The 13029-nt window shown below is 38.9% G+C and overlaps 1 protein-coding gene across 4 annotated transcripts in view; it reads left to right on the top strand.

The window, feature by feature from the left end:
• Positions 1-13029, top strand: part of PDE4DIP (phosphodiesterase 4D interacting protein) — a 220591-nt gene that overhangs the window by 113111 nt on the left and 94451 nt on the right. For 3 of the 4 annotated variants that reach the window (XM_023222706.1, XM_023222708.1, XM_023222707.1), the window contains 3 exons: positions 78-154; positions 4626-4749; positions 4938-5548. In XM_023222706.1, the coding sequence (XP_023078474.1) occupies positions 78-154; positions 4626-4749; positions 4938-5117 (381 nt within the window). In that variant the 3' untranslated portion in view covers positions 5118-5548. Of the gene's footprint in view, positions 1-77; positions 155-4625; positions 4750-4937; positions 5549-10540; positions 10659-13029 lie in introns of those variants that run through there. The other variant, XM_026456724.1, reaches the window with a different exon arrangement.

Raw genomic sequence — 13029 nt, 5'->3', positions numbered from 1 at the left:
AGACTCAAATAGGAACCTGGATCCAGGATAGAGGGTCTGTGGCAGTTAATAACAATTAATGCCTGTGTGCTTTTCAGAACATTGAGCTGAAGGTTGAAGTGGAGAGCTTGAAACGAGAACTCCAGGACAAGAAACAGCATCTGGATAAAACATGGTGAGTTGTAATTTTAAGCTCTGGTCCTTTCCAGAGTCTGGCTTGCTAATCTGAGAGCAAGAGATTTGGAACCAAATTCCTTAACCTATCTATGGCATTTTAATCCTGTGTCTGATTCAGGAACTGAAACAATAGACTTTCATATGCTGTGTTTCCCTTGGACACTCTGTTTATTACTAGGTCAGATAGACCTTGCCATAAGTTGGTAAATCCACCAGACCTAAGATTGCAAACTTCCTTTTAGTCAGCAATCAATTAAACAGAAACAATGAAAGTTTCCACTTTTAGTAGAGGCAAATGCAAATAAGCTTTATAAAAAGTATCAGTCAGCCTATAATAACATCAAGGGCTGAGGTAACCTTTGGGGAAAATGGGCACTCTCACACACTACCAGTGAGTGTAAATTGTGACAACATTTTTAGTATGTGTGCTACCTATTATAGTAAAAAAAGGAGGATTTCCTTTGATCAAACAATCCCTAGAAGGAATCTGTTTCTTATAAATAAAAGCACTAGTGTGAAAGGATAAATGTATAAGGATGTTTATTGCAACATTAGTTGTAATGGCAAAAAACTAGAAACAATTACCAATCGATTGAATAAATTTTGATTGAATAAATTTTGGTATTACTACACTGTGGACTATTATGCAATTATTAAAGAATGAGTTGGCTCTATATTATTGTCCTAGTGGGAATTCCTTAATTAAGTAAGGGGGAAAGGTTGCTGAGTGATATTTATAGTATATTGAGGAGGAGTGAGATCACAGTCCGTGATAGGGAGAAGACTTAATATTTTTTTAATGTACATTTGCATTGCTAAAATGGTTACTTCTATAATTTATAGTTTTTTAAAAACTTAGTGTTAAATAACAAGTATTAGAATTATTAAAAATATTTTCTGACTTCAATAAAGCTTCAGAATACAAAAATTAACGTACAAAAATCAGTAGCACTTCTACACACCAATAACATTCAAGCTGAGAGCCAAATCAAGAATGCAATCCCATTTACAATATCCACTAAAAAAAAAAAAAGTACCTTGGAATACATCTAACCAAGGAGGTGAAAGATCTCTACAAGGAGAACTACGAAACACTTCTAAAAGAAATCATAGATGACACAAACAAATGGAAAAACATTCCATGCTCATGGATCGGAAGAATCAATATCATTAAAATGGCCACACTGCCCAAAGCAATCTACAGATTCAACACTATTCCTATCAAACTACCAATGTTGTTCATCAAACAACATTGTTTGATGAACAAATGACCAAGATCAAAGCCAGAGGCATCACACTATCCAACTTCAAACTATACCACAAGGCTACAGTTGCCAAAACAGCACGTTGCTGGAAAAAAAAAAAAAAAAAAAAAGGAAAGAAAGACACATAGACCAATGGAAACAAATACAGAACCCGAAAATAAAGCCACACACCTACAGCAATCTGATCTTCGACAAAGTCAACAAAAATAAGCAGTGGGAAAAGGACTCCCTATTCAATGGTGCTGGGATAACTGGCTAGCCATATGCAAAAGAATGAAACTGGGCACCTCCCTTTCAGCACATATAAAAATTAACTCAAGATGGATTAAAGATGTAAATGTAAGACCTCAAACTATAAGAATCCTAAAAGAAAACCCAAGAAACACCATTCTGGACATTGGCCTCAGGAATTTATGACTAAGTCCTCAAAAGCAATTGCAACAAAAACAAAAAGAGACAAGTGGGATTTTTTAAAGAGTTTTGCACAGCAAAAGAAACTATCAACAGAGTAAACAGACAACCTCTAGAATCTAAAAAAGTTTGCAAACTATCATCTGACAAGGGTCTAATATCCAGAATCCATAAGGAATTTAACAATTGAACAATGAAAAACAAATAACCCCATTTAAAAAATGAGCAAAAGGGCATGATTAAACACTTTTCAAAAGAAGACATATAAATGTCCACCAAATATATGAAAAATTGCTCCACATCACTAATCACCAGAGAAATATAAATCAAAACCACAATGAGATACCATCTCACACCAGTCAGAATGGCTACTATTAAAACGTCTAAAAACAACAGATGCTGTCGAGGCTGCATAGAAATGGGAATGCTTACACGCTGTTGGTGGAAATATAAATTAGTTCAGTCACTGTGGAAAGCAGTCTGGAGATTTATCAAAGAACCTAAAACAGAACTACCATTTGACCCAGCAATCCCATTGCACCCAAATATTAATTGGATATATCCATTAATTTGGATATATCCCATTAGGGCATACATCCAAAACAAAACAAATCTATCAAAAAGACACATACACTTACATGTTCATTGCAGCACTATTCACAACAGCAAAGACATGGAATCGACCTAGGTGCCCATCAACAGTAGATTGTATTTTAAAAAAGTGTTACATGACATTTACATATATGCCATGGAATACTATACAGCCACAAAAAAAGAATGAAATAATGTCCTTTGCAGCAACACAGATGCCACTGGAGGCCATTATCCTAAGAAAATTAATGCAGAAACAGAAAATCAAATGCGGTAGCATGTTCTCACTTATGAGCAGGAGCTAAACAACAAGTACTCATGGACATAAAGATAGCAACAGTAGAAACTGGGGACTACTAGAGTGGGGAGGTGGGGAGTGGAGGAAGGGTTGAAAAACTAACTATTGGGTACTGTGCTCAGTACCTGGGTGATGGGATCATTTGTACCCCAAACCTCAGTATCATGTAATATACTCAGGTAACAAACCTACACAAATAGCCCCTGAAGCTGAAATAAAAGTTGAAAAATAAAAGAAAATAATATATAAATGCAAAAAAAAAAAAAAAAAAAACAATGTTTTCAGATTATGTCCTGGGATCAGTACACAATCAATCTGATCTGGCATTCTTTCTGTGTCTACAGTATTTCTTGATATTTAGGATGACAATCCAGCAAGTTCAGCCTATTTAAAACCAAATTAAATTACACACAATGTGCTTGTATTACTATTTAAAGGCATTAAATAGGCTAATAAATTTTAGAACAACTTACAATGACAATTAATAAATTTTGAAATTTGTGTAATGCTTTGATTTAAAAAACTTTTAAAAATGTCATTTGAATCAGGTGACATTATTCTATTTTTAAGAAATGAGAAAACTAAGGTATATTCTTCTCAAATCAGTGGCAGAACCCTCATCTTCTGTCATAAAGTTTAGGATCTTCTGACTTCAAACAGCTGTAGCGTCTTAAATAAGGCGTTCCTGGCTAATGGAGTTACTCAGAAAATGTGTAACTTCCATTCTCTATAGATTATAGTTGGCAGTTATCTACTGCACTAGCAAGAAATATGGAGTCAAATATAGATTCAAAACAAAAGTTGATGATTCCTGGGGTCTGCCTGTTTGGGGGTCTTGGGTTATATGCTTGACTTTTGTCTCTTTTGTGGCCAAGATCCTCATACCCCCCAAAAGCTATATAATGACAGAGGAGCTCAAGATAAATATAGCCCCTGGGATGGTGCTCAGTAGTGTCCACTATGCAGCAAGGAATCCTGTAATCTTTAGGGAAGCATCATTTGCCCTTCATGGACACAACCCCCTGAGACAAATACTAAAGTACCACTGGTCTTAGTGCCCCATAAGCCTATACCAGTTCAATATTGTTCTTTGTCCTGAGAACAAGAAGATGGCCCATAGTTCTCAACAAATGGCTTAAAGCAGGAATAAAACCAATAGGAATCAAAATCATTCAGCATCTGATATTGCTCCCAAATTTCTAATCCTCAGACATCTGAGGGCAGCTGTTGTTCACTATAAATAAGTTGATGATACCTTACCCGCTTCATGCTAGCGCCTGGACATTCAATCCTAGGGATATCAGAGAGGCAAAGCTCAGCCCAAATCTTGAGCTTTCATGGATTAAATGTCTCTGCATGGGACCATGGGAAAGCTGGATAGAACTCTGGATAAGTAGCCCAGATGTAGGACAGCCTACTATGGATTACTGGCTTTAAAGGAAGAGAGCATTTCTATGGCTGTCCAAATGGATATCCTGTCCCAGCAACCTAAAGGGAAAGAACGCTTGAATTTCAAATAGCAAGAAAGGCAAGGAACTAGCAAAGCATTCTAGGAGGCAGTCTCAGTGGAAGAGTCCCAGGACAGATGACAGTGAATGTGAGCCATTTGATGACTACTTGCCTTCCAAACGAAAGTTCCTCTGGAAGCTGTAAAGATAATGAAGCCACTAGGAAGTCAAGTATATACTACTTGACAAATAACACAAAGTTAGAGTTTCTCAAAGTTTGGAACTTTTTCAATCTGAAGAAGTTGAAGAGCTCAGTTCCACAGATAACTGTAGAGGGAAAAAAATGCTCAATTTTTCTTCTTATCGGTGTCACTCTGAATTACTGGAACAACCTTAATGGTTCCACTTGCTAAACTGTGTGTCTGGCTCTGACTGGCTAATGCTCTGTGGTTTTAGGGCTGATGTGGAGAATCTCAACAGTCAGAATGAAGCTGAGCTCCGACGCCAGTTTGAGGAGCGACAGCAGGAGACGGAGCATGTGTATGAGCTCTTGGAGAATAAGATCCAGCTTCTGCAGGAGGTGAGGAGTTCCCAAAGTCCATAGCTAGGGGTTCTCTTTTATTCATACTCCTTTTCCTACTGCCCTGCCTTCTGGCATTCACCTTTTCCATCTCTACTTTCTCTCTCAAATTCATCAGTGTTCCTGGGTCTTAGGGCTCCTAACCTAGTAGAAATTTTGCGGCCTCTCAGTTTTTGTTCTTTTCCCAGGAATCCAGGCTAGCAAAGAATGAAGCTGCACGGATGGCAGCTCTGGTGGAAGCAGAGAAGGAGTGTAACCTGGAGCTCTCAGAGAAACTGAAGGGAGTCACCAAAAACTGGGAAGATGTACCAGGAGACCAGGTCAAGCCCGACCAATACGCTGAGGCCCTGGCCCAGAGGGACAAGTAGGTGCCTTTGGTGCTCTTTTTGTCGCTTGTCTCTTGCCCATTCTCAAGGCATACAGCAGCTGCACTGTTCCCTTTCAAGGATTGACAGTAGGAGCTTCACTATTTCTAAGACTTTATAGGTTCACAACCAAAGTCATTCTTTTCAGGGTTGAATTTTCAATGGTATCCATTATGAAAACTCACTTAATGGATTCAGTGGGCAAATAGTGGCAAACAAGAGACGTGGATTCACTTATTCAGCAAACATTTACTGGGCACGTCACATGCCAGATACCGGGCTAAGCGCTTCAGTTACAGAAACAAAAGACCTCGTTCTTGTCACCAAGAAACATGTTACATGATTTTAGTAAGTTCCCTGATAGAAGAGCATGGAGTGCTCTGGGGAAATATTGGAGGGTCATCCATTCTACATTAAAAGAACAAGTTGTCTGCTACAGTCTGAATGTTTGTGTCCCATCCCCACCTCCCTCCCCCGCCAGTTCATGTGTTGAAATCTTAACCCTTAAGGTTAATACTTCTGCCTCCAGAAGTATTATGAGGTGGAGCCATTAGGAGGTGATTAGATCATAGACACTGGAGATGGAACCCTCATAAATGGGATTAATACGCTTGTAAAAGAGACCCCAGAGAGCTAGTTAGCCCCTTCTACCACGTGAGGATATAGTGGGAATGCACCATTATGAGCCAGAGTGTGGACCTTCACCGGACATTGAACCTGTCGGTGCTTTGATCTAGGACTTCCCAGCCTCCAAAACTGTGAGAAATACATTTCGGTTGTTTATAAGCCACCCAGTTTATGGTGTTTTGTTATAGCAGGCCAAAAAGACTAAGATAATGCCATTGAAGGTTTCCTAGAGGAAGTGAAATCTGAGCTGAGCTTTGAAGGATGAATAGGAGCTAGAATAAATAGGTAGAAATTGGATAGGGAAAGGAAATATTCTATGCAGAAGGAGAAACTATGGAGGGAAGACACAGGGAAAGGAATATTTCAAGCACTTTAAATAATTGTACATAAGTGGAGCAAGTGAGAAGACAAGTGAGAGGTAGGCTGTTTTGAGAATAGGGGTCTGATTGTGCCAGCTTTGTACACCATTATAAGGAACTTGGACTTGGTCCTGAAGGTAACTGGGCAATTGTTGAGGTCACCACCATCTACTGTCTGGGTTACTGTGGAAACTTTCTAAATGTCTGCTCTACTTCCAGTCCTGCTCCTCTCATTCAATCTCAACCTCATAATTCAGAGTAGTTCTGAAATAGACAATTCAACAACCACAATTGGCAAATAATTTAGCCTCTTAGGTGCGTAAGAGTGTGATGGCGTAAAAAGCTTTAAGGAGCTTTTAGCTAAATAGGCAAAAACCACATGTGCACACCTTGACCAATGTGATCTTTCCAAGACATAAATTTAATCGCACCATTGCAGAGCCATTTAAGAAGCTTTCCAATACCTTTAGGAGGTAAGATCCATACTCCTCATGTGGCCATCAGAGCCTTTATGATGTGACCTCTGATTTCTCCCACACTCATCACCCACCACCATTCCTTCATACTTCATTCATGCCAGGCTAGTAATAATAATAATGATGGCCAAGCTTTGTTGAGCTCTTACCGTACAGCTGAGTTCTTTATGTTCTTGTTTAACAGCCCCATGAGATATGAATTATTATACTTTATTAATGAAAAAACTGGCATTTGGAGAGTTGTGAAACATGGTTTCAGGGATTGCTGACATCCAAATCCCAACCCTGAAACCATACTGCCTCCAGAAGCATAAGAAGCTATGGCAGGTCTCCAGAATTTTGCTCTGCTTTTCCTTCTGTAGGAAACATCTGTCAACTTTTTCCCTTCTAGTGAACCTCACTAAGGCATCAATCGTCATTTCTTTGAAGGCTTTGTGATAGCAGAATGAAGTTTCTGTATTGTTTCTTTTATATATATATAGTACAATTCTCAGTATGGTGTTGTATTTGCTTTCAGATTTTCCCTTCTAGGTTCCCCACGACTGTCTCCTATTTGAACCCCAATTAAAAACAACTGAACTAAAAACCAAAACAAAACAAAACCCCAAGTAAAGCACATGCACATCTGAAAATAAATTGAGGTCACTCATATCAGATGACCTTGAGCAATTTTGGAGAGTAGGAGAACAGATCCTCTGTAGAGACTGAGGATCAAAGAGATGAGCGAGGTTTGAGGTTTAAGAAAAGTAGAGATGTTCTAGTGCAGATACCATGAGGGAATTTCATATGGAGTCCACGTTCCTCCTCCTCGTCATCATTGCAGTTTACATTTGTATAATGTTTTTAATTTTTTTGTTTTTGTTTTTGTTTTCTGAGACAGAGTCTCGCTGTGTTGCCCAGGGTGGGGTACAGTGGCAAGATCTCAGCTTACTGCAACCTCTGCCTGCCAGGTTCAAGCAATTCTGCTGCCTCAGCCTTCCGAATAGCTGGGATTACAGGTGTGCACCACCACGCCCAGCTCATTTTTGTATTTTTAGTAGAGACAAGGTTTTACTATGTTGGTCAGGCTGATCTCAAACTCCTGACCTCAGGTGATCTGCCCGCCTTGGCCTCCCAAAGTGCTGGGTTTATAGGGATTACAAGCGTGAGCCACCACGCCCAGTCCAATGTTAAGTTTTTAAAGTTATTTCTGCCGGGCATGGTGGCTCACACCTGTAATCCCAGCACTTTGGGAGTCTGAGGTGGGCGGATCATGAGATTGAGACCATCCTGGCCAACATGGTGAGACTCCGTCTCAACTGAAAAATAGAAAAATTAGTTGGGTGTGGTGGTGCATGCCTGTAGTCTCAGCTACTCGGGAGGCTGAGGCAGGAGAATCGCTTGAACTGGGGAGGCGAAGGTTGCAGTGAGCTGAGATTGCGCCACTGCACTCCAGCCTGGAGACAGACTCTGTCTCAAAAAAAAAAAAAAAAAAAAAAAAAAAATTACAACTGGAAACATTTCATTTAGTACCCAGCACGCATTTTCAAGGACCTGGAAGGTTCATGTTCTAATATATACAAACAGAGAATATGCTTAGCACATAGATGATCAATAAGTTTATTTGAACCCATAGTTTGGATACTTCAGTACAGTATTTTACAACTTAACCCTAGTCTGAGGGTCTGAATTTTCAGTCTCTTCTCCAGCCATTGCCTCTTCCCTGGGCCTTAGTTCCAGTGACTCTTCCCAAATTGTACACCGGGTCTTCATGCCTTTGTTCCTTTGTTCAATCTCCTCCTTTTGAGCCTGGAAAGCCACCCAAGTCTTTGCTATTGTAAATAGTGTGCAGTGAACATTTGCATGTATATGTCTTCAGGGTAGACTTATTTATATTCCTCTGGGTACACCCAGAAATGGGATTGCTGGGTCGAATGGTAGTTTTGCTTTTTGTTCTTTGAGGAATCGCCATACTGCTTTCTACAATGGTTGAACTAATTTAACACTCCCACCAACAGTGTATAAGTGTTTCCTTTTCTCTGCAATCTCACTAATATCTGTTATTTTTTGACTTTTTAACCATAGTCATTCTGACTGGTGTGAGACGGTATCACATGGTGGTTTTTATTGCATTTCTCTAGTGATCAGTGTTATTGAGGTTTTTATCATATGCTTGTTGGCTGCAGGTGTATCTTTTGAAGTGTCTGTTTATGTCCTTTGCCAATTTTTTTTAATGGGGTTGTTTTTCTCTTGTATATTTGTTTACATTTCTTATAGATGCTGGATATTGGACCTTTGTCCATTGCATAGTTTTCAAATATTTTCTCCCATTCTGTAGGTTTTCTGTTTACTCTGAAACCACTCAATCTTTAAAATCTCTTCTCCTGGGCATCACTATACTCCTTCAAGTCAAATGAACCATTTCTTTATCTTTCTTCCTATAGCTCTATGGCAGCACTCAATGTACTATATTGTGCCTCCATTCTGGTAGCATTTATTATATTCTATTACTATTATTTGCTTATGTACAGTCACGCATCACAAACTACAGGGATATGTTCTGAGAAATGTATCTTTAGGCAATTTCATTCTTCATTGTGTGGCCATGACAGAGCACACTTACACAAACCTTGATGGGATAGGCTACTGCACACCTAGGTTATATGGTATACCCTATGGCTTCTGGGCTACAAACCTGTACAGCATATTACTGTACTAAATACCATAGGCAATTGTAACACAATGGTAACCATTTGTACATCTACACATAGAAAAGATACAGTAAAAATACTGTATAAAACATAACAAATAGTACACCTGTTTAGGGCACTGACCATAAATGGAACTTGCAGGACTGGAACATGCTCTGGGTGAGTGAATGAGTAGTGAAGTGAATGAACATGAAGGCCTGAAACACATTTTATAGTCATACAAAAATATTTTCCTTATATCCTTATTCTAGAAAAGGTTTATTCTGTTTTTAAATTTTTAATTAATTTTTTTTTTTTTTTTTTTACTTTTTAAACTTTTTTGTTAAAAACTAAGACACAAACATACACATAAGCCTAGGTCTACACAGTGTCAGGATCATCACCACTGTCTTCCACCTTTACATCTTGTCTCCTGGAAGATCTTCAGGGACAAAAACACACATGGAGCTGTCATCTCCTATGATAACAACACCTTCTTCTGGAATAGCTCCTGAAGGACCTGACTGAGGCTACTTTACAGTTATTTTGTTTAATAAGTAGAAAGAGTACACTCTAAAACAACAATAAAAGTATAGTATAGTAAATACATAAACCAGTAACATTTATTATCAAGTATTACATACTATACATGTTATGTTTTTATACAACTGCCAGTGCAGTAGGTTTGCTTACACCAACACCACCACAAACAAGTGAGAAATACATTGCACTATGATGTTACTGCAGCTAGGACTTTACTAGGTGATAGGATATATGCAGTATGATGACATAATGTTGACAGAAACAGGATATGGTACATGACTGTAGCTGTGTGTCTTCTCACTCTCCAAATCATGCCGGTGGAATTTAAATTTTTGCAAAACAGAGATTGTTTCTTTTCCAACTTCATATTTCCGGTACTTGGTAGAGTGCATTGAGTACACAAAATAGTTATCCAAGAACCGTTTCTTGAATGGAACAGCCACTACCACCACCACCAAAAAATTCTAGGCCCTTATTCCGAGAGTTAAATACCTATGGTCTAAAGATCTATGAATAAACTTCAGGAAGTCCATGAACCTGGTGAAAATGTAAGCAAAAAGTTGTTTGTGTATGTATTTGGGGGCTGGGCAGAAAATACATGGTTTTCTAAAGAAATGTATCAAAAGGTTCAATGATCCAAATGGGTAAAAACCTGCTGTACTAGACCATGCTATCTTTGGAATGTGCTGAAAAAATAACGTAATAATAGTATCATGATCATAATTATTGTCCTTACTTTTCCTTTGCTTCAGGAGAATCGAAGAACTGAATCAGAGCCTGGCTGCCCAGGAGAGGCTTGTAGAACAGCTATATCAGGAGAAACAACAATTGCTACATCTGTTGGAGGAGCCAACTAGCATGGAAGTGCAGGTAAGTCTTGATCAGTACATCCAGAGGCATTTGCTTCATGCTTTCATAAGCCCTACTTTTTAATATCTATGTGTATTTGTTATCTATTGCTTTGTAACAGATTACTGCAAACTTAGCAGTTTAAAACACCTTATTTTTGTTATCTCACAGTTTCCGTGAGTCAAGAGTCCAGATATGGCTTAGCTGGGATCTCTGTTTGGAGTCTCATAAGTGTGAAATCAAGGTGTAGACTGGGCTCTTTTCTCATCTGGAGGCACACCTAGGGAAGGATCGACTTCTAAGCTCCTTCAGGCTGTTGGAAGGATTTACTGCTGTGTGGTTGTAGAAGTTATGGCAGCTTCCCTCTTCATAGCCAGCAGCAGAAAGAGTCTGTTACTTTTCTCACTTCTAGACCCTCTTTCAGGGGGCTCATTAGGTCAGGCCCACCAGCATAGTCTCCCTTTTCGTTAACTTAAAATCAACTGATTAGAAGCCTTAATTACATCTATATGACCTCTTTACTTTTCCCATGTAACATGGCATAACTATGCAGTGACATTCCATCACCTTTGCCATCCTGGTTAGAAGTTACAGGTTTTGCCCATCTTCAAGGGGTGAGAATTACACAAAGATGTGATGGCCAGTGGGTGAGAATTATAGGGACCACCTTAGAATTTGCCAGCCGCATCAAATGATTTATAATTATATAGAACATACAATGTTTTAGGGTTTTTTTTTGAGGGTTAAGTTGTAAAATACTGTGCTGAAGTATACAGACTGTGGGTTCAAATAAACAGTTACTAATCATCTATGAGCTAGGCATATTCTCTGTTTGTATATATTAGAGTATGAACCTTGCAGGTCCTTGAAAATGTGCTGGGTACTAGATGAAATGGTGATTACTATTTCTGTACAAGTGTATCACACAAAGATAGAAATTTGCCTCCAAATTTTTTTTTTTTTTTTTTGAGACGGAGTCTCACTCTGTTGCCCAGGCTGGAGTGCAGTGGCACGATCTCAGCTCACTGCAACCTCTGCCTCCCAGGTTCAAGAGATTCTTCTGCCTCAGCCTCCTGAGTAGCTGGGATTACAGGCGCATGCTACCACACCCAGCTAATATTTGTATTTTTAGTAGAGATGGGGTTTCACCATGCTGGCCAGGCTGGTCTCGCACTCCTGACCCCAGGTGATCTGCCCGCGTCGGCCTCCCAAAGTACTGGGATTACAGGCGTGAGCCACCGCACCTGGCCATAATGTGGTTTTAATGGAAAGGTTGGGGTCAAGATAAAAGAGCAATGATGGGAATTAGTTTAAACCATTGCTTCCCAACCTTTCCATTTCATGGCATATATACCAAATGGTAATATTTGTAAGGTATGGAGGTAAACGGATGAAGCTTCTCACTTGGAGGTGGCCAATTTGGGTGCTTAGGCCACTATGAGGGCAGAAAAAAAATCACTGTCTTGGCCACAATTGCAAACTTCTTAGACTGCAGCTTCATTTTGGTTGGAAAGCTCTGGTTAACAAACTCAAGAAATGATGTGTGTGCACATAATTTTACAAGTATGAATACAAATTGAAGTTCATAGGCTTTTTGCAAGATACATATTGAAATATATGGAAATTTTCTTAAGGGACTATGGAAAATATTTCTTTCTTTTTTTTTTTTTGAGACAGAGTCTCACTCTGTTGCCCAGGCTGGAGTGCAGTGGCGCGATCTCGGTTCACTGCAACCTCTGCCTCCCAGGTTCACGCCATTTTCCTGCCTCAGCCTCCCAAGTAGCTGGGACTACAGGCACCCACCACCATGCCTGGCTGATTTTTTGTTAATTTAGTAGAGACAGGGTTTCATTGTGTTAGCCAGGTTGGTCTCGATCTCCTGACCTTGTGATCCGTCCATCTTGGCCTCCCAAAGTGCTGGGATTACAGGCATGAGCCACCATGCCTGGCCGAAAATATTTCATAATACATTTAATTTAAAAAAGCTCAACTGAGAATAAGAAGAATTGAATTTCCATCCTGATTATTTATTAGCTGTATGACTATGAATATGTCACTTCTCAGCTTCCATATACATAAAATGGGAAGATTACCTCAAATAATCTCTCTAGTTTCCTATAATGCTAACATTCTATTTTTATCTTATTTCAGAATTTTATTTCATTCTATTTTAGTTCAGAATTTACACAAATATTATTTCTTTCAAAATGTTCACCTTCTGAAATGAAATCACTTTTATTGCTCCTTTTTTATTTACAGGCGCATAAATACTAAAATATTTTGTACATATACATATTTTCATCATCTTTGGTAAGCACTGAAATCAATATATTTAGTTCAGTATTTTCAATGCTAATTAAGGAATTGGTTTGGTACCAGTTTTCAGAAGACT

Source organism: Piliocolobus tephrosceles, chromosome 1 (genome assembly GCF_002776525.5).
Source record: "Piliocolobus tephrosceles isolate RC106 chromosome 1, ASM277652v3, whole genome shotgun sequence".
Taxonomy (NCBI): Eukaryota; Metazoa; Chordata; class Mammalia; order Primates; family Cercopithecidae; genus Piliocolobus; species Piliocolobus tephrosceles.
The sequence above is the reverse complement of the archived record's forward strand: the minus strand, read 5'-3'. Positions and strand labels throughout refer to the sequence as shown.